Source organism: Elgaria multicarinata, chromosome 1, assembly GCF_023053635.1.
Source record: "Elgaria multicarinata webbii isolate HBS135686 ecotype San Diego chromosome 1, rElgMul1.1.pri, whole genome shotgun sequence".
Taxonomy (NCBI): Eukaryota; Metazoa; Chordata; class Lepidosauria; order Squamata; family Anguidae; genus Elgaria; species Elgaria multicarinata.
The window spans coordinates 192,596,095-192,618,112 of record NC_086171.1 but is presented as its reverse complement, the minus strand read 5'-3'; the positions used below and the strand labels follow the sequence as shown (position 1 = coordinate 192,618,112).

At 39.4% G+C, this 22,018-nt stretch overlaps 1 protein-coding gene across 12 annotated transcripts in view; it reads left to right on the top strand.

The window, feature by feature from the left end:
- Positions 1-15,519, top strand: part of ZMYND8 (zinc finger MYND-type containing 8) — a 102,209-nt gene extending 86,690 nt beyond the window's left edge. For 11 of the 12 annotated variants that reach the window (XM_063145704.1, XM_063145712.1, XM_063145762.1 and 8 more), the window contains 8 exons: positions 77-445; positions 1,450-1,640; positions 4,804-4,884; positions 7,608-7,686; positions 8,219-8,458; positions 8,580-8,737; positions 10,733-10,822; positions 14,074-15,519. In XM_063145704.1, coding sequence (XP_063001774.1) covers positions 77-445; positions 1,450-1,640; positions 4,804-4,884; positions 7,608-7,686; positions 8,219-8,458; positions 8,580-8,737; positions 10,733-10,822; positions 14,074-14,175 — 1,310 coding nt within the window. In that variant the 3' untranslated portion in view covers positions 14,176-15,519. The remainder of the gene's footprint in view (positions 1-76; positions 446-1,449; positions 1,641-4,803; positions 4,885-7,607; positions 7,687-8,218; positions 8,459-8,579; positions 8,738-10,732; positions 10,823-14,073) is intronic. The other variant, XM_063145679.1, reaches the window with a different exon arrangement.
- Positions 15,520-22,018: the final 6,499 nt, after the last annotated feature.

Genomic DNA, 22,018 nt, shown 5'->3' with positions numbered 1-22,018 from the left:
CACACACACACCCCGGGAGGGGAAGATGACACTGATAATTCTGAATTATCACTATTATGTTTTTCTACCCATGTAGCTGCAGCTAAAACCCCACCTCCTTCAAGTGTGAGCAGTCAGCCTCCAGCTGAAACTCAGGTGCTGACTAGATCAGCATCCCAAACTCCTCCAGCTGGTGTCACAGCTACCACAAGCACTACTTCTGCTGTCAGCACTCCAGCTGCAGCCACTGGAAGCCCAGTGAAAAAGCAGAGGCCGCTCCTACCAAAAGAAACTGCCCCAGCTGTCCAGCGGGTAGTGTGGAATTCTTCAAACAAATTTCAGACTTCTTCCCAGAAATGGCACATGCAGAAGGTGCAAAGGCAGCAGCAGCAGCAGCAACAGAGCCAGCAGCAACAACCTCAGTCCTCCCAAGGAACGAGATACCAGACAAGACAGGCAGTGAAAGGTATTCCCTGTGTTTCCCCATTGCTGTATTTTTCCAATGGTTATTGTTCTCATGGATCCCAGACTATTAATTCTTCCATAAATACTGATCTTGAAAGTGTGGAAAAAGCACTCCATCAGTTTAATAGTTAAATGTACGTTGAATCCTTTCCCCCCTATTAATTGCTACGTGAATTGCATTATCCTTCACTATGGTTTTCATAACTGTTCCCTTGCAAAGCAGTGGTGACACTTTTTGTGGAACATAATTCTGAAGAAAATGAGTTTTTAGGAATCTGGTCTGGATAACTGCTAGATTTTATATTTTCAGAGTAATAGAAGAACAGCCATTACTAGTTTTGTCCTAACAGCCATTGGTACAAACTGAAATCTGTTTTGCATCTAACCGAGAGTAATCTAATTAAGTCTGCCTAATACCTCCTGTACTCCATATTATTAAGACTGTTACAAACTGCAGACTTTGGAGCTTCAACATCATAACCAGCTGTTTTTATCCCCATGTTCACCCCATTCTTCCTAACATCCAACCTGTGGCATTCTGGTTGATTCTTTGAAACTTTAAGGAGCATTTTACAATGGTGGTTAAAACCAGCATGCTCACTCTTAAAAGCAACCTTTCCCAACCTGATGCCCTTCAGATGTTTTGAATGTCAACTTCCATCATCTCCAGCAGAATGGCCTATGGTCAGGAAAGTTGTAGTCCAAGACATCTCGATGGCACCGGGTTGGAAAAAACTGCTATAAAAGATAGCTTCATTTCCTCACTGCCTCGTCCTAAGATTTTCTGCCCCACTGTACACAAATAATTATGCCAGCATTATGCCACAAAGCATGATATGTCACTACTGCAAGGACTGTTATGCCAGCATCACACACAGATACACCAATGCAAAATTAAGCTGAAAGATATTGTACAATATTCAGTAAAAAGTTTGCCTGTTTTTTATTTTTCAAATGCACTATTATATATAGTGGTTCACTTGCGGGTTTGTTTTGTATCCTTAGCTGTACAGCAAAAGGAAATTACTCAGAGTACTTCAACGTCGACCATCACCTTGGTTACGAGCACCCAACCTGTTTCTATAGTAACCAGTTCTGGATCAGCAAGTACACTTTCATCTTCAGTTAATACAGACTTGCCAATAGCAACAGCTTCAGCGGATGTGGCTGCAGATATTGCTAAGTATACTAGTAAAGTAAGTTTTTTTAAAAAAGGGGTTTCTTACGAATTTTACTTTGAAGTTAATGCATTTGATAACATGCAACAAAGCAGGTTATCCACTCTTCTAAGTGATTATTCCCCTGCTGTCACATGAATAGTATTAACCTTTGAGCACATGGAAGAACCTTTACAGCAGTATTTTAAACTGGCTGCTTATATGTAGCTTGAAGCACTATAACTTTTCTTGCCCTTGTTTTCCAAAATCAGAAGTTTGGAAATTTTAGAATCATGTTTAATATTCCTGATATTTGCTGAACATATATGTCCACATCACATCATCTTTGATACAATTTTGATCTACATAGTGTGTTTGTCATATCATTAGTGTAATTGATGCATACTAGAAGAACAAAGAACAAAACAGAATAAATTATTGTCCCAAGGAGTTTACAGTCTCCATTTAAACAGTGGGAGAAAGGTAAAGAAAAGTAATTATTGAAAACCAAATTAGTTACATGTCTTTAAGCATTCCAGTTCAAGATAAGAGTTTGTGCAAAAGACTTCATGGAAAAGATGGCCTTTCCAGAGGGATTTAAAGGAGTGAGGAGGAACCACATAAGTGGCTTGGAGGGGGGGCAATAAGGCAAGATGTTTTGGTACTCTATGCCTAGGCTGAACATTATCCAGTATAAAGAATAATGTCAGGACAAAAATCTTAAACCCAGCACCTCATGGGACAGAGGGGTCCTGCAGCAACGGTCCCTTTTGAAGCCACCTCTACATAGGCTATTGGGGGAAAAGATCCATTGGATTCCGCTGTTGCTTTTCGATTCAGAACAGGAATGCCTGCGCTGGAAGAGTTATTGGCAGTAGAGGGACCTATTTCTTTTGCCTGTCCTATCCAGGCAGATCGTAAACTTGGAAACCAAATGGATCTTGTTTCGGCAAATGATCAGCATTTGGCAAGTGCTTCCAGCAATTGATTTGCCTTGTGAGGCGACATGGTTTCTAAATATGGATTTTGATGGATGGGACAGAGTAAACTGTCCCACAGTTAGTGTGTGCATGATTTAAGCCAACTTTGGCTGTCAAGACCATCCCAGAGACATGAGACTAGGACACATGTGCTAGCTAAGGGAGTGTTTGTGGAGGATGTGGAATGGCCAGTCCAATAGTTTTTTGGCAAGGCTGGTGAACCTAACATTGCATGGCTGCACGTCTCCCTTCCCTGAATCCAGGTTTTCTACATATTCTCTGTATGAGTGAAAGAGGAATGGAATATAGATACCCTATTAGACCGATATTACTGCTGTTAGTATAAGAGGTGGAGTATTTAAAACTTCTGTAATCTTATCACATTTGACACTGTGCTTGTAGATATTCTGCAGCTCAGTGGTAAAGCACTGGGTTTGAATGCAGATGTTCCCAGGTAGGACTGGGGAAGACCACTATTTAAACCATGGAGAACTACTTCCAGTCAGAGTAAACAATACTGAGCTGGATGATTTGGTAGAAGGCAGATTTCTGTGTTTAACCCAGTAATGGCAAACCAAATCTCCCATCTCTGAGACTGCTACTTTGCTTGCATTTAAAGAGTTGGGAGATTGGCTTGTGGTGCTCTGTCATCTCACCTTCATATGTTCCAATAAAATTTACCTATTTTCTAAATTTAGAAATAGTTATTCATTTTCACTTACTTTTCCTATTAAATGCTTTCTTGCAAACTATTAAGTGAAGACCTATTCATTTTAGTCAGACCTAAGCATACTAAACTATTTTCTGTACTCCTCCAACTGATAGTATAGGTTATAATTTCTATGGAATCCTCCCCTGTTCTATTTTCAGATTTATAGGTATTGTAGTGCAAGTGCTAAGTCTTATTGATAATTGATATTCTGATAAAATACTACAAAAGTAACTGCTACAATGCAAGATGACATTGAGGTTACAAAACAAAAGAATTGCTCTCTATCCCACTGCAATAAACTCTTCGCCATATATTTGGTCAGTAACGAAGTGTGATGTAGTGGGGGAAATTGTGTGTTTTAGACCAGTTTTGAAATCCCTTCTAGGTTATGTTCACTAGTGGCATTGGGCGAGTCAATATCCAGTAGCCAAGCTTTCCTTGTGACAATGTAAATGGAGTCGGCAGGGCTGTAACAGGTGCTTCATTGAACATCAGCCATAAGTGCATAGCTAGCCAGTTTAAAATACTGCTGTGAAAGTTTCCCCATGTGTTACAGCTGGCGTACCATAACACCACTAGTCGGACTGCACAGGGGCAGCACAACTTGAAGAATAATTATGACAAGTAAGTAATTCCATGTTTGTTCAGGTATCAAAATCATAAAAGTAAAATGAACTACTCTTTTGTCAAGTGTTTTATTTTTAAAAGTATAGCTTAAACATTATCGTAGGTTTTTATTGTTTCAGAATGATGAAACAAGCCATTTGAAGGAGATTCTTTTCAAAGTTTGCAATGTACTTTTTCAGTTATCTCCATTGTCTCCATTTCAAGAAGCAATTCCAGATTCTTTTGGTGTAACTGTGGATTTCACAATCCATTTGTATTAATTAAGCTTGAGATTTAGTCAGGCTTTTAAATATAATCTTGATGATGATGACAATGATGGCATGAAGTAAGAAGTTAAGGCAATGTGTACACCAAAAAACAAAACTGAGAAATTCCTTCTGTCACTGTCCGGAGTAGTCTTCCTGCCCTGCTATTCTGAGGGGGCAAAAGTAATAGAGTTGTCTCTGGTCAGTCATTTTAAACTTCTCAGTATTTGAATGCCTTTCATAAGGTCACAGATAATTAACATAAAAGTTTAAATACATACAGTTTCTTTCTCTCCTCTAAGCCCTGTAGAGGAGTCGATCCATTTCGCTACCTCGTGAGTGTTCGTATCTGATCAGCAATAATAATGGTAAATTTGGAATACATTCCTGCGGTCCTTCATTTCAAACATTCAGTTTATGAATTAGGATTTTTTTAAAAAGTCCTTCTTCAGAATGCTTTGTGGTATCTGATATATGCATGCAAAGAATGAAATTTGCAAAATTCATTCAAAGAAAAGCATGCTTGTCCTTTTTAACATGCCCGGTATAAGCGAAAATTAGGGATCTTTCCCCCCCAGAATAAAGAAATTAAGAAAGCAAGTTCACCTTTAATTCCTTAATAAACTTTTTTTTAACAGATGATGGATGCCATAAAAGGAACAATGACTGAAATATACAATGACCTTTCAAAAAATACAACTGGGAGCACAATTGCCGAGGTTAGTATTTCTTGCCATCAGAGGTCACATTTCTTTTAAAATGCATAAAATAAAGCTTTTTTTTTAAAAAAAGAATACACAGCCTTTCAAGTAGTCTGCAGAATTGTATTTGACTCTTGGCATCTTTGGCTGATCATATACCTATTGTGAAAACTACTGGCTAGATGCTGTGAGAGAGGTGCAGTAAACCATAGGTATAGAAATTAGCAAGGTCACTCCCACAGTACCCCTGCCTCTTCTTTACTGCACAAGCCATGATCGGCTCCTTCATAACTTGTGCAGTGAGATGTGGAAACCAGGACTACTGGGTTGTTCAGGGGTTAAACAACCCAGTGGTTAACCTATGATTCTTTTGCTGAATTAACAGCTGGATTGTTTAGCTCCTAAACAATCCAGTGGCCCAGGTTCACAGATCATGCTGCACAAGCTATGAAGGAGCTAGTCATGGAGTGTATAGTAAAGTGGAAGAGGTGGATGCGCCGCAGGCAGTGTGCCTGCTCATGTATGACAACTCATCAGTTTTAAACAAATAGGTTGTCATTATATGAGAATGGGCCAATATAGTAGCACTACTTCCTGAAATGTATGGCAAGCTAGTTTTTTTTCCAGGAATCTCCTTCAGCACTTCTGATCCTAAACTAGTTCTCTTCTGGGACTTACTTAGACAAATAAATTATCCTAGATCTATACTCCATTCACAGTGTCACCATCTCAGTTTGTATAGTGAATATGTTGTTTAAATTTGACCTAGCATTGAGGGAGCTGGTATTTACCATAAGAAACAAAAAGGCTGTTATGGAAAAATGAGAGATCTTATTCCTCATCTTGCCTCCCCTGCAACTCATGCACATTTGGCCTTCTGTCATTCCCTTCCCACTAAGCAAGGAAGCGGAGAGAGTGAGATGTATTACGCCATGTTACTCAGAATTGTGTGGGCAACTTATGATTAACTGAAACATGTTCATTATGATACAACGTTAAGAGAAAGGCTCCATCTCAACATTAACAGAAAGGCTCCAAGCAGAACTATTTTCTGTAAAAGTCTATTTTTTTGTAAATTGTGTTTATTTACAGCATGTCTAGGCTGCCCTTTAACAAACTAGTTTACGACAGAAAACAAAGTGAAAATTTCAGTAACAGTAAAATGAAGTTCGTCAGTTGGGGTTATTATGATGAGCCCTTCTAGTTATGTTAAGCCTTCACATTTATGCCATCCTCTATTGAATGTGGTGATATGATATTTACCCTGACCTACATACCTCAAAATGTACTAAGCTTTAGAGGAAATCTAAACATTCTTGATGTAGGGCATTCTTGTTTTAATTCTGCTAGTTTTAATAACATGTAATTTCCTCTTGATGACTCTAATATTCCTTTAAAAATTCCCTAGCAACTTTAGAGGAGAAAAGTGCTTCATTTGCTATACATAAAAATATCACAATAAACCAGTGTAAAAGTTGTATCAGGTCTGAGATTAGCAGTTTTTCTAACGTTTCTCCTAATTACTCCTCTGTTGACTGTTTGAAATACCAGGAGGCCAATGTTTGCCTTATTTTTAGCATTGTTTCTGATCACTATTGGAAGGTTTTTTAAAACCACAAATTCTATGTGTGTTTTTTTAATTCCTGCAATAATTGGTTAAAAACAGCAATGTAAATACTTTTATAGAAAGGAGATATAAATTAAGTCTGCATGTTCTCTTTATATTTCATTTTTCTGGGGCTGCAATGTTTAGTTAATTTAAGTTGATCAGTTAAAATGTTCCTGATTGTTGGGAGGCAGGTTATTAAAATATCAATTGTTTTCATGGTAAGTACTTGTAAATCCATTGGTACCAAACTTCTTAGGCTGGGTTCACAACACACTAACCATCATGAGCATTTTGTCTCAACCACAGTATGTTTTCCACAGTGTGGGTTATCGTGTTGTCTGAACTCAGCATGATTTCCACTGGATGGCTTTTAACCATGCAGGGTTGTTTATTTTTCTCAGACAAGCCACCTTGAGAACAGATGGCTTGTTGTTGGGATGTTCAGGATGGGTAACAAGACACAGTGCGTGGTTAACAACCAACCCTGTGGAAAAGGCACTATGTTCAGACAACACGATAACCCATGGTTCAACAGCAACCCACACTGGTTGAGTTAGTGTGTTGTGTGAAACCAGTCTTAGAATTGGCATTCCTCCTCTTTTGAGTTGGTGCTTACTATGATACAAGGGTTTATGGTTGTCAAACCTCTTTAAGCCCAAGGGCTGAATTCAATTTCAGAGACACTCTTAGATGCTGCATTCCAGTGGTAGGCAGGACCAAAGGAAAAAGAGGCCAAAAATACCAGCATATTTTAGCGTACAGCTCTTACTTCCAAAAACTAAGTCTTGGGGAAAGGGATTTCAGCCTTTTAGAATAGGGGGGAAACTGCTCAAAAACCAGGAATGATCAGCTGTAAAGGGGGGAAGAGGGTGGGGCCAAGGGAAGGAGTGGGGCCTTCTGGGGAACCCCAGAGCCTAGGTTGAGACCCACTTGGGCCAGTTTTGTCCTGTTCAACACCCCTGGTTTAGTGTCTAAAAACCAAAAGTGAGTGTGGAGGTTTCCTTTCAGAGCAATTATTTTGTTTATATTGCAAGCATATACAGATTTAATCAAGCAATCCAAACTCTTATAATGGATAGATTAAGATTTCTTTGAATTAATGATAGCGCTAATTATTTATTTGATATTCCAGATTCGTCGTTTGAGAATTGAAATAGAGAAGCTTCAGTGGTTACATCAGCAGGAACTCTCAGAAATGAAACATAATCTGGGTATTAAAAAAAGCTGTTCAAAATAACGATAATGTTACCACTTATTTTTAAAGGCCATGGCAGTCTCCCAGTTGTGATTCTGTGATAGTACAAATTGTCCTTATGTGAAAAGTAGAAAATATGATAGAACATGCTGTGCGGGGTTATTGTTCACATGTTTAATCAGTTGCAGTGGGCCAGTACCAACATCACGGTAAACCGTGTTTTTTCATGATATCCAGATCAGCTCAATGTTATTTGCTGAACCACAGTTAAAAACAGTTCACAGTTTCTTGAATGAAAATGTATTTGCTCTTTGAAAATCTTGGAAACAAGCTGTAGTCTAATTTGTCCACCTTAATAGTAACTAAAGTGTGCAGTGATCATTTAGGAGAGCTTACTGTTAGTAGCAAAGTCAGGAGATTTGTCACTTCAAGTTGTAGTTACAGTTAGGTCATAAAGGGTGGTATTTTTTCAACTAAAAGTCACAAATGCATCTCATACTAAAACGATTTCTGATTGGTAACCTGTACACTGTCTGTTTATTAACTAGAACTCACAATGGCTGAAATGCGGCAGAGTTTAGAACAGGAAAGGGATCGCTTGATTGCAGAAGTGAAGAAGCAACTGGAGCTGGAAAAGCAGCAAGCTGTGGATGAAACCAAGAAGAAGCAGTGGTGTGCCAACTGCAAAAAAGAGGCCATCTTCTATTGTTGTTGGAACACCAGCTACTGTGACTACCCTTGCCAGCAAGCTCACTGGCCAGAACATATGAAGTCCTGCACGCAGTCAGGTAATCTACTACTGCTATTATAATTCAATGTGTTATCTTTTAACCTATTTGTGAGTGAATCCAACCTGGCACTTGCTTGCTGCGATACACTTGCTTTAAATTCCATTTGTTTTCATTTTAGCCACTGCAACACAGCAAGAAACAGATACGGAAATTAGTACAGAAACATTAAATAAATCATCCCAGCCTGCTTCCACTGCACAGCCTGCACCTACAGAAACAGCCAGTACTCCAAAAGAAAAAGAGGCAGCTATTGAAAAGAGCAAGGAGAGTGTTACAGTAAGTATTGCCTTTCCTGTTGCAGCCTACTGTTTGTGTTGAATTTGTAATGCTGTGCAAAATGCTAAATTATTTTTTTTCCTTTTACCTTTCATGAAATTTAATAAGAATGAAAAGACATATTGCACATTTTTTCTTCCTTGTAGAGTTATTTCTTAAGTATTTCAGACTTAAGGGAAGGGATCGAAATGACTCCAGGTTCTCGCATATTTTCCTATGCTGCCCCTTCGTTGATCATGCCAAGGACTACTGAAATTTCATGTAGTTTTGTGATATGCTTACACTCAGTCAAGGCGATTGTTCTGACTCATCACAAATGCCCCATCAGTCTTTCTCTCATCTAAGATTTTAGAAATGCAGATTGCATGCAATGTAGAGCTGCCTGTACAACATGTCCCAATTCTGTTGCCATGTGCCCAGAGCCCAATTTGAAGCTGTTGCTCAGATTACCACATCTTTACATAATCTTGTATCCTAACACTTCTGCAGGATTGGCAGGCAGTTGGATGCTTAAGCCAAGTATACAAATATACACTTATTAATATTCTGCAGATTGTTTGGATTAGGATATAGATTATGTTCTATGCTTCCATTTCTGAAGCATTGCTAGTACCTATAATTAAATGATCAGCTTTATTCAGAACAGGCATTCCACATTTTATTCCTTCACTCCCATTTAGCCCTTCATTTTAGTAAAAAAAAAAAAAGCAAAACGCAATGCGTTCTCTGGTTCTCACAATATCTTAATTCCATCATGACATCTCATTTGAGTGATTCAAGAACAGCACTTTCTGTAAAGCTATCTCTTGTAAACCTATCTAGGTTGGCCTCTAGACTTCATATGTTTTTAGGTGAGGGCAGGGGGAATTCTAGGCCCAAAACTTATTGGAGGAACAGAGAAGAGGGATCAAGCATAGCTTGAAATACATTAAAAAGTGGTGATATGTCTTACCAGGAGTCACTGACTATTTGGGAACATGGAACATAATCCAACACGGCATCTACGCCTCCACCGATTCTTTTCTGCCCCACTGATTCCCTTCCACAAACAATTGTATTGCGCAAGTGGGATGCACTGCTTATGCAAGGGAGATTTAGCGCGTCCTAGGGGAAGCAGCAAAATGAGCAGAAACACTCATTTCTGGAAAGAGGCCAGTCAGCAGAGCTCCCTATGCAAGCTGAGCCATTTGCTGATTCTGCCAGCCTCCAGAAACAAGCATTTCCTCTCATTTTGGGTTGCCCCAGAAGTGCCAAATCACCATTGCACATGCAGCGAGGGCCGCTTGTGCAACGCAGCCAGCAGGACGAAAGAGAATTGATGGGGGTAGAAGCACCCTATTGGATTCTGCCCATAGTAAACACATTTTAAAAGAACAATCTGTCTTGCTTGTGGCTAAGATCTGGTGTTCCTTGCAAAGGAAATGTTAAGGTGCCTAAAATTTCTGCCATGGAATATTCTGCTTTGGAAAATCTCAAAAATGTTTTCACATAATTGTTATGCCTCTTGAAAACATCAAACTGTATACATTGCTTGCATTCATATTTTGAATTTTGCTTTTATTTTCAAAAATGTAACCTGTGAATTCATCGAGATGCAAATTTTTAACTCAAGCCAAGCATCTGACAAAATTCTTGGGATGGATCCCACCCGTGAGAGGGCTTCATCAGTGGGAAGTGGGGGCAAGCAACATTTGCTGATTCCCCTTCCCCTGCAGCCCCTAGTACCACCTCTCACACAGTTTCAGAAGATTCCCCAACTCTCCAGAGCAGATTTTCGGAGGGTATAAGGGACTGCAGGGAACAGGGAAATCTCCAAAATAGCCTCTTCTCTTCTTCTGCCAGCGGAAGTCCTCCCCTGAACCAAAAGCCTTCCATGGATGGAAGGCAAGGTCTGGATCCAAGCCCATGTTAATGAATAGGTGGCATTGATGTAAAAACTGAAGTTACCTGTGCTGTCTCTGCCTTTCACTGAGGTTACCTGTGCTGTCTCTGCAGATAGCAACAGGTGTGACAAGCAGCCAGCCTATAAAACTGGTCCAGGTACCGCAGACCACCACCTATATACCAACTACTCAACCCACAATTGTAAGTACTGCTCTTGGATTGAAAAAGCTCATTATATATATTTGGGGTGGAGGGGTTCGCCTGTGTTATCAGGTTATGAATTCACCGGTCTCAAGTCTCAATTTGCAGTGCAAAATGCCTTATTTTGCTGTACATTTCCATTTCTCTTATGCCATACATTCTCATCACAGGCACAACCAAGATTTCAAATTTTATGGGTTTGAAATTCTATACTTGGCTTCAGCACAGCTTCTAGATAAAAATAATTTATGAGTAGTTACTTTTCAGTTACTGTCTTTTGTGTAAACATCACTGCAGGTATAGACAACTGTGCATTTTTGAATTGTGCATGGCAAAGAAGCTTTATTTTAACACTAGGTTTCCAGGTTACACTGAAAAAATTGAAGATACAATCATATATAAGTGTTACACACTTCTGGAATGGTCACAATGACTTTGTGGCATTGGGATCTGCTGAGAAGGGGGTGTTCACCCTGGCTTTGAAATTGGGCCACCGTTCTATCCCCATTTAACCTCTTTGGATTCTTAATTTCCTTTTGTGGAATCACCATATGGTAACAAAAGTAAAACTTATTTAGTTTTTTATCCAGTACACCCCCAAATTTATCTTCCATGCTCAACGAAGTGACTGAGCTAGAGTTCCTCTAACCAAGATGGAACTTGAAACTTCTTGGGAAACATTCTAATTACAGAACAGAGTTAGGATGTGTACTTAAAGAATATTGGATTATTTTCTGAATGATACTTCAGTATTCTTTTGGGAACTGGTAACCTTTTGGGATTAGCAAGGGGAAAGGTCCCCCTCTAAGAACTGAATGTTGTCCTGCTTTTTGCCACAGCTACAAGACACTCTTGGAAGTCATTGTTGATAGTACTGGGCTAGGTACACCGATAGTATCTAAAGGCAGCTTCCTAAGTCCTGGTGGATGGGCTTTAACTCTGCATTGCTGACCACGTTATACCATCAGGTCTAATTGGTCCCCATTTTTAAGAGTGTTAAAAATTGACTTCAAACAGGGGTTGTTGTTGTTGTTGTTGTTACTTTTGCCCTATAAGTCATGGCTCTGCTCACTTGTTTAAGTTACTGAAACTGCAGTATCCTTCAGATATGGTGCATCTCATTCACTTCTGCCACTTGCTTGTGATGCAGCCCTCCTTGCAATGGTTAATCTTGAGGGATATAAATATTATTGCCTTAAAGCAGGAGGAAGACCTTGATTATCCCTTCCTACCATTTGATTTTATGACTTACAATGGCTTGTCTATACTACATGCAGTAGGTACCATAATGTAGTCATAACACTTAAGATCAATTGATATTCAACCAATATGCTATTGGAATTATGGAATGTATATTTGAGTTGTGCAATAAATCTCAAAACCTTAAATGGACTTGGCTACTTCCATAGTTTTTGGATGTCTGTGTGTAATTGACCATAGCTCAGTTGTTAATAGCTCAACTTACAGTTTGTTTACAGGAAGCTCTGGTCCAAACCCTGGCATGTCCGATTACAGGTTCCCAGGTAGCAAGGATGGGAAAGACCTCTGCCTGAGAGCTGCTGACAGAGTAGACAGTACTAGGTTAAATGTTCTTAGCTGTTACTGGCCCCATTCAGAAGATACCTTAAACCATGGTTTTAACCATGGTGGTTAAGCCAGAAAGCCGGGCTATGTTCAGAAGACACCTTAAACAACGGCTTTAACCATGGTGAATAAAACAAAAAGCCTTATACATAATTCTCTTCTTTGACTTTCTTGATTTGAAGAGCTCCCAATAAGCATTCTCTGGGGCTGCTAAAATCATCATGATGGCTAAATTGTGAAAACGAACAAGCACTTTTTGTTGTTGTTGTTCTATTGCTTCCTGTGAATTAACAGTGTTTGCTTATAAGCCCTTTATTTATTTATTACATTTATATTAAAAAAAAACCCATAGCCGAAGCGCTCTGGGCAGTTTACAAAAGTTAAAAACAGTAAATATTAAAAATATACAAAATGTAAAAGATTAGGTTCCAGCTGTCTCCTGAATTACAGCCATTGCTATCTGATCCTATATGCATTATGCAAATAATGTATAGGAGATTGTTTTCTAGTGAAAGCACAGAATATCTGTGTAATTCAGAAACATTGAACACACTTAATCGAATGTGTTGTGTACTGTTAATGAACACTTTGCAAAAACATTAAAAGGATATTTACACATAGGCTTGAGGATGCCTACAGGGCTGGCCCTAGGATAGATAGCACTGTGGGCGGGGACTGCCTTTGGTGCCTGCCTGCCCACCCGTCCACCCCATCCTTAGTCAGTTTTGCAGGGCCACCCAGAGGCTTTATGCGGCCTGGTGCTGATGTGTTGTCCATCGAGAATGACATGGCTAAAGTCCTTGGTCTCTCAGCCACCATGGTACAGTTTGCACAAGCCAAAAACACTAGCTTTTGAAAAGCTACGTTCTCAGCAGTGGCAGTGCATTATGCAAGAGAGCAGAACTATCACAGGTTTTACTTATGATATTTTGTTTTGTTTTGTAGCAGTTCCTGTCTTTTGGTAAGCATTCTTTATTTGAGGATATCTATTATTTTTGCCTTTAAACGTAATAAAGAAAAGTTATAAATAAAAAGGTATCCAGTTGAGTGCTTACAGATGATGATGATGATGATGATGATGATGATGATTTATATACCTCTTATAGTGTTTAGAGTATTTGAAGTGCTAAGTGCTCGATAATGTTGCCTCAAATTAAACCTGTGCTTCACTGATTTTTACCTAGTGCAAATGACCATCAAAGTGGAAACTGAAAAAAGAAACCTACTTTAAACTAATTGAAGGAAGACAATTTTTGTAACTTGCACCCAAACAACCTATAGAACCTTGTGGGGGAAAGGTTACGGACACTTGCTTTTTGCCACCCTCACTCAGTGCAATCAGTATATTAAAAAAACATAGCTACTGAGCTCAACTTGGTGCCCCTCTCAGCTCGGTGCCCTGATTAACTGCCCAGATCGCCCAACCCTAAGGCCGGTTTTGGATGTATATTGACGAGCAGGAAATAGCAATAGAATTCAAAACATTTCCCTGTACCCCAACTGCATACTACAGCAATATTGTAGTGGGTTATAATTATGATGTGTTATGAATTCTTTTTGTCTTGTCTCGCAGTATTCTGCTCAGGACTTCTTGTAGTAAACAGTCCTGCATTTCTAGGATTACATGCCTGTGGTTTCTGACATATATGTTTGTTTTTAATCCACAGACCATTCCTGTAGTAGTCAGCCCTACAGCTGGGACCGTGGCAATGAGAACGGGAGTCCAGTATGTTCAAACGACAATGCCTGTCCAAGTACGGAGAGTCTAACTGCTAACAAAGGAATCCAGGCAGCTGTTGGAATAAATAATAATCTCTGTAATAGAAATGTGAAAAGAAAATCCCCACAGTTCATTGGATTAACCTCAAAGGTTCAGACTTCTTAGCTTTGTACATGTGTACGAAGCATTTAACTACACTACATTAATGTAAAGCATTAGCGCTGGCTTTAAAAAGCTTGAGGACTGGTAAAATCCATGGTGAATCTATGCTTCTGTTGTAAATGATGTACAATTTGTGGATGATGTTAGAGTGCCATCTCCTTTTTATATTTGTATTGACTTCAACGTATAAGGAGTGTTGGAAGTTGGTGAAGGAAAGGTTAAATCAGACTTGCCACAAATGCCACCGAGAGAAATGGTCTTCTGGGAACTGCAGTTGCACACACAAATAATTCTTCCTCTCTAGGATTTCAGGAAGAGAAGACTGAACCACTTGGCTTGCCTTTGGAAGCAAAAACAAATGCCTGCACATATTATTGTGCAACTGAAGCTGGGCCATTTTAAATTTGTTAAATTAAGAATTTCCAGTCTTTGGGCCTCAAGTACATTAAAGGGCATATTTTGTGTTGCGTATTTAAAATGAGAGAGATTGTTTACAAAAAAAAAGGGTTTTAAATTTCATTCATGCTAAGAGAAGGAAAGTAGGAAGCTTAATAGTAGTTGGTAATACACTGATGGATAATTCCGGAGAGGACACGTGAATTTTCTGGAGCTATGCTTCCCACTGGGTTACGTTTCAGCTGTGTTGGGGTCTTTTAAGATATTTCTATATAGATATATCTGAAATGCTTTTCAAAGGGAACAAGAGCTAGAGGTGGAGAGGACTCTTTACCAGGAAACATGGGCAAAGGACATTGACGCTGGGCTAGAGCATGTATTACGGATTTTTTATGTTTTTATGTAAGCATGAAACAGTACAGTATGAGAGAGAAAGTAACCCATGAAAACGCTGTCTGTTACACTTATACTGTAGTACCATTTTGTATGTTGTGTAAACAAAAGCATTGAACAAAGCAAGGTGATGTATGTATATGAGAAAAATAATTGTATGATATCATTCCAGTACATTTTGTTGTACATTTTAGTCATATTGATTTTTCCCATTGTTTATAAAGGATGCAGTTTGTACAGTCTCCAGCTAGTACACACATTAGAGAAAAAGAAGAAAAATTAGAAGGAAAAAAAACCAAGAGCAGAATATTTGTGAATTGCAGTTGTGTCAAAGATAGCCTAGCTGGCCTTATTTGTGAAGCATAATTGCTTTTAGCATATGGAAGTATTTTTTCACATTTTCTTTGTATAAAATTTGTATTAAACTAAATATCTTTTTTGATTATTGTGTTTCTTTGTGGCTAAAACAGGTGACACACAATATGCTTTGGGATTTTCTAATTTTTTCAGGGCTCTTCAGTTTCGTTTCTTTTCCTTTTATAAATTAAACTGTTTTAGAAAAAAAATCATGTTGGATTTCCATTTTCCGTCTGATAGCCAGTCTTATTTACATATCCCCTTTTAAAAACGTATCCATTCTACTCCAGCTATATTCTCATGGTAGTAGATTCAGCAGTAACGACTTCGCCACTTAAACATGCTCACTTACGTTTTCTATTCTTACTTTCACATTGTCCGCCTTGCTGTGAAACTGTATTGAGAACTTGCAACCATTTCATGCTATGCTGACAAATATGTTTTTAAAAAATTATTTGTGAAAACATAACTTTTTTTTTTCATATGCCTCCTGGATAGTGAACAGATACACAAGATGAAGAGAGGTGTTGCACTTATTTATTTCACAATTTATTGGCTGCTTTTCCAGACAGAAAACAGTGATCTAATGCTTAAATATGGAAAATAAAGTCTGAAAATTCTCAAGGATTCCAAAGCTGAAACGCCGTAGACATTGTCTGGGTTCCTACTAAACAAATAACAAACAGATCAAGCCTAGACTAGGATCCTGCCATCTGAACATCTCAATAAATGGTAGAGCTGATATGGGAGAAAATGCTTCCTAAACATATTAGGAATTATTTAAGCATCAATAATTAGATATAATATATTTTTGGATTATAGGAAGCAACAGTTGCTTTCTCATAGTGCCACTGTTTAGGGTGAGTTAACTAAAAGCATTGATTTCCATCAAGGCGTTAGTTGGATGGTGTATCAAGCTGAGAGTGAATAAAAGTGCTTCTCTGATAAACTAGTCTGTTGGTCATGGTTTGATCTCATGGTAAGTTTTAAGAAACTAAAGTATTTTGCATCTAGTGCAAAATTTTAGCCAAGCATATGTTTCTGTGAAAGTGAATTATGCCAGTGAATATTGAGGAATGGTTAAAAATGGCCTGGGTGCCTCAGACAACATTGATAAGGTCTCAGTTCCATTACGTGCACCAAACATTTTCCTTCCAGTGAAGCAATTGCTGAGCCCATTATTAGTCCCCAGAGAACAGCACCCATTATTTGCTCCATATCATTTTTCTCTATTGTACAATAAGCCTTGAATTTTATCTGGAGAATCTGAAATATGTTGCCCAACCCTATTTTATTCTTTAGCCGATAATATGACATGCCTCTGTGCATGGACAATAGTGCAGAATATAGCTCTCATACACAACTGAGCTAGCCTGCTTTCTCTCTCCCCAAATGTGAGTTATTGGAGGGGATGGTAATTCACTGCCCCAGTATTGGAGGCTAATGCACAACTATCAGTGAGTTAAACTTCAGTTAGCGCAAAAGGATTCACAAAAAGATGTGGCATTGCTTTGTGAGGAAGGATGCACCTGGCTGTTCTTTGCCACTTGTTTTTAAATAGGATAAATATTGCTGTGGTACTGGGTTGTTGTTGTTTTTGGGGGGGGGGGGGTTACCCAGACTGTCTTCTTTTTCTAAGTATTCAGAAAATGTTGCAGGGCGAGGGATTGATGGCAGCAGCTCTCTTTTATTAGGAGTGAAGGGCAGCGCTCCCATCTATAGTTGCCTCAACTAATTGTCAGAACTGGAGACCGTTACTTGGGAGTGAGTCCTTAAAAACTAGCCCATTAAGGACACAATCCTAAATGGCTTGCTGGCAGCCTCTCGGCAGGAAGGCAACATTGATGATCTTCACCTCAGCATTCCAGCCAATGTGCATTTCTGCTAGATGGGCAATTTTGCTTGTCTAGCAGGAGTGCCTCTGAGAACGAGGAAAGGATGCTGGGGCACTCATAGGATAGATCCTAACTGCAGCCACCCTGTCGCCTCTCCCTGCCCCCAGGAATGCCTCCTTTCCCCTGTCTCCACACTTCATTTTCCAAGCCCAGAGAAGTAGCCAGTGTGGTTCTCTCCACACCAGCTATGATGGGGAGGGGAGTATAGTTTTGTAGCTCCAAGGTTGAGTTCAGGCATTGGTGCTCGTTCAAACACCTTTTGCCAGCAAACCCACCATTTTCCCCCAAGGTAAGGGGCCTGGTCCCACTTAGAGGAATCAACAGATGCAGAAGGCCTCTGGTGCTCTAATTGATATGTAAGCAGCCAATGTGCCTGCTCTTCCTCTTGTCAGGGCTTAACTCTAAATGGCACAAGTGCAATTGCCCAGTAGTAATGTAAGCAAGTGAAAAGTGATGTACAATGGGGCAAATAAGCCCAATTTCAAGTATAACCAGATGGCATCTGAGCTAGGAGTGATTGATCGAGAAAGATCTTGGGGTTGTGGTGGACAGCTCGATGAAAATGTCAACCCAGGGTGTGGCAGCTGTAGAAAAAGCAAAGTCCATGTTAGGCATAACTAGAAAAGGAATTAGATTGTAAGCCTATGCGGCAGGGTCTTGCTATTTACTGTGTAATCTGTACAGCACCATGTACATTGATGGTGCTATATGAATAATAATAATAATAAGAAGAATTGAAAATAAAACTGCCAATATCATGCTGCTCTTATATAAATCTATGATGCAACTATGCTTAGAATACTCTGAACAGTTCTGGCCACCACACCTAAAAAAGATATTGGAGAGCTGGAAAAAGTGCAGAGAAAGGCAACTAAAATGATCAAGGAGCTGGAGCAACTCTCCTGTGTGGGAGGTTACAACCACTGAGATTGTTCTGCTTGCAAAAAAAGTCAAGTAAGGGAAGACATGGTAGAGCTCTACAAAATTAGGCATGGTGTGGAGAAAGTGAATAGGGAGACGTTTTTCTTCCTCTCATAATACTAGAACTGAATGGGGTCATCACATCGAGCTTGGAGATTTGGTAGAGATAAAAGGAAGTACTTTTTCACACAGTACATAGGCAAACTATGGAATTTACTACCACAAGATATAGTGATGGCCACCACTTTGGATGGCTTTAAAATAGGGTGACCATATGAAAAGGAGGACAAGGCTCCTATATCTTTAATAGTTGTATTGAAAAGGAAATTTCAGCAGATGTCATTTGTATATATGGAGAACCTGGTGAAGTTTCCTCTTCATCACAACATTAAAGCTGCAGGTGCCCTGCTCTCTTTTAAATCTGGTCACTCTAGTATAGTTCCTGCACCTTTAACTGTTGTGATGAAGAGGGAATTTCACCAGGTTCTCCATATATACAAATGACACCTGCTGAAATTTCCTTTTCAATACAACTGTTAAAGATACAGGAGCCCTGTCCTCCTTTTCATATGGTCACCCTATTTAAAAGGGGGTTGGATAAACTCCTAGAGGAGAGGGCTATCAATGGCTACTAGCCCTGATGGCTGCATGCTACCTCCAGGACCAGAGGCACTGGGTGGGAGGGTGTTGTTGCACCCATGGTCTGCTTGGGTTTCCTGTGGGCAGCTGGTTGGCCACTGTGTGAACAGAATGCTGGACTAGATGGACCTTTGGTCTGATCCAGCATGATTCTTTTTGTGTTCTTAATTAGCTGGGCAGGTATCTGCATAGTCAGACACACCCTGAGAAAACCAGGTGATGGTGGTGCTATTAGACAATTTTGGACTCTGGACTTAATTGTCTTACATCCCCACCCTCCCCCATCTTAAGTAGTATCACTTCACTTAGCTCAAATGACAAGCATTCACCCTGTCATTCCACAGCTGCTGTATTCCTGGTATGCTTGAGAATAACAACAGCAGCAACCCTATTTTCACATTTCAATCATGAGATATCACTAAATACATATACTTAGGAGTAAGCACCATTTTGTCATAGAATATAATATATAATGAACATCTGTAACTAATTACATAGGTTTCCCCATGGAAAGCTTGGCTAATTTAGCATGGTGATCATCATGGTATTATTTGTCTAGAACTGAAATCCAGTTTTGCACAACTGAAGGAAAGTTAGTCTGTTCATTCAATAGATGGGTAGTTTATTAAGCCTGCAGTACCATGCATGATGGCAATTAGGGAAGATCCAGGATGCAGCTCAGAAGATTTGGGGCCCATGCCCAGGTGGTCTCTCCTCTAAAACCACCCATGGTTCGCCTGATTACTGTGGCCATGGTGATGATGAACCTGGCCAGAGGCAGGAAAGGAGGCTGAAAGAAGTCCAGGTAAGGGAGTAGCAGCAAAATTCTGCTCTTCACCCACCTACCAGTGGCTCCATAAACAACCATTAGTGTCTGAGGCCTAGTACAGCTACTTCTGAGTCCTGGACTGTGCAGGTAGAGAGAGAGGCCTTAAGAAATAATTTACATTGGTGGGACATATAACAGGCACTACCAGGTCATATTAGAAAACCCGATGAGGTAGTATTCTTCTGATTTTTTTTAGCAAGTTAACCTAGGCTAGCTTCCTCCCACTCTTTTTGCCTCAGTTACCATATTGAAAGAAAATTTTATATTATGATAAGCAGAAAAGCTATTCCCTTGGAAACAGGGCACTGGTGATCAATGTAAATCCCGCCTATTTGCTTTACTGAGGGAAGGCCACATCAACGTGATTTGGGTTATCTACGTATGATGAGAACAGATAAAGATAAGTTAATGGTAACAGCCTATTTCCAAAGGGGTAAGCTGTAATTAGTCTGTTACAATAAAGCGTCTTAAAGTTTAATGCATTTATGGTGACATAACATTTTGGGGACTACAGTCAATTTTATTAGATGCATGAAGTCTTGTCTTTGAAGTAAAATATAGATTCAGTTGTAGGTTGAGTCAGTTTCCCCGCTTGATGTGTGGGAAAGGAGTTCAAAGGTTATGTTGTGGTGCAATATGAGCAAGACTTATCATTACAATTTACTATAGCTTCTACAAAGGCAGAAAATGGGCCTCCCCGTGATGTCAGTGAGGGTTTGCTGCCATCGTGTGTCTGTGCTTGGGAGCAGCAGAAAACCAACATGGACGGTGCTAGAAAATGGTGAGTCGATATGGATATTTATTTGCAAGATAAATGTGCAGTTGTGGTGTAAGAGACCCAGTCTGTCTTTTTGCAGTGAAACAGCTCTTCTCTAGGTATATTCACATGCTCATCAAAACAAAATCTCTTATTTCAAGGATCATGTCATTCTCAGCTCCTAACCCAGATAGTTTAGGATCCCTTTAGGATGTTTTTAGCATGTTTTTAGGAAGTTTTAGCAATGTATACTGTGTTTTGATTAATATTTTATGTATTTTATACTTGCTGTTGTTCCCCGCCTCGATCAGAACAGAGAGGTGGGTTAGAAATATTTATTATTATTATTATTATTATTATTATTATTATTATTATTATTATTATTATTATTATAGTATGACAGTTTATTTATTTATTTATTTATTACATTTATATACTGCGCCATAGCCGAAGCTCTCTGGGCGGTTTACAAAAGTTAAAAACAGTAAACATTTAAAAAGTATACAGAGTTTAAAAACCATCAGAAACATAAAGAACAACAGTATAAAAATGACAGTTGTGATTTTGTCTATGTGGCTGTATAAAATACTGGATGGTGGTTGTAATACAGCCCTCCCAATGCATGTGCTATTTTTTTTTAAAAAAATAAATCTTTTAGAACTTTTATTTGATGAATTTTAGATATAGATATAAAAAAATGGTATCTAACAGCTTCCAAGCATCATCACTTATTGTGCACACACTCATGTAGCTCCATGTGAATAAATAGAATAAAACTTGTAGTAAGTGTATTATAGCAAGGCTACGGAGGTGGAACTAGGCAGTATTAGAAAGACATGGCTGCTTCTGCTGAAAATGGCAGACCCATCTTGAGTTTCCCTCTCCCATGTGGTCATGCAAGTTCCCTCATGTCGATGTTGCCCTACCAGAGGCAGCCAATAAAGTGGAATGGCAGCAGACAAATGCACAGCATATCCAGATGTCATAGAGCTGGTTTTATTCTGGCTCAGAGAAGTAATTGCTAGAGTAAAGGAAACTGAAAAGGCTGAAGAAACAAAGACCTGGTTCAGATGACACAACAGCCTGTTGTGGGTTAATTAACCCTCAAGAGACTGCAGTATGTGCCATCCACCATTATGAATATGCAACCCCCAACCAGGGGTTGCCATGCATTGTCATGTCATGCAAACCCAGCCAATGTTTTGTCCGACTTGATTCAAGGCACCCAGAGGTGCTAAAAACACCAAGGCACATGCAGGCAAGACTTTGCAAGTGAGGTCAAGGCAAGCCCGGTTTAGGGTCCTAAATAGCCAGGCAAATTAGACCAGGCAGGGTCTTCCAGGACCTTGGTCAACTTCAAGCTAGCTGAGAGACAACCAAAGGAAACTATTGATGACTCAGCAACATTCAAAGGTTTTCTGAAGCCTTATCAAGACCTGCAGTTAACTCCACCCCCTCAGAGAAGCAGTTTGTTTCTTAAAGGGCTACTGCCTGATTTGTAGCTGCTGACTCCAAACAGGTGAGGTTGGTGAAGGCTGTAATA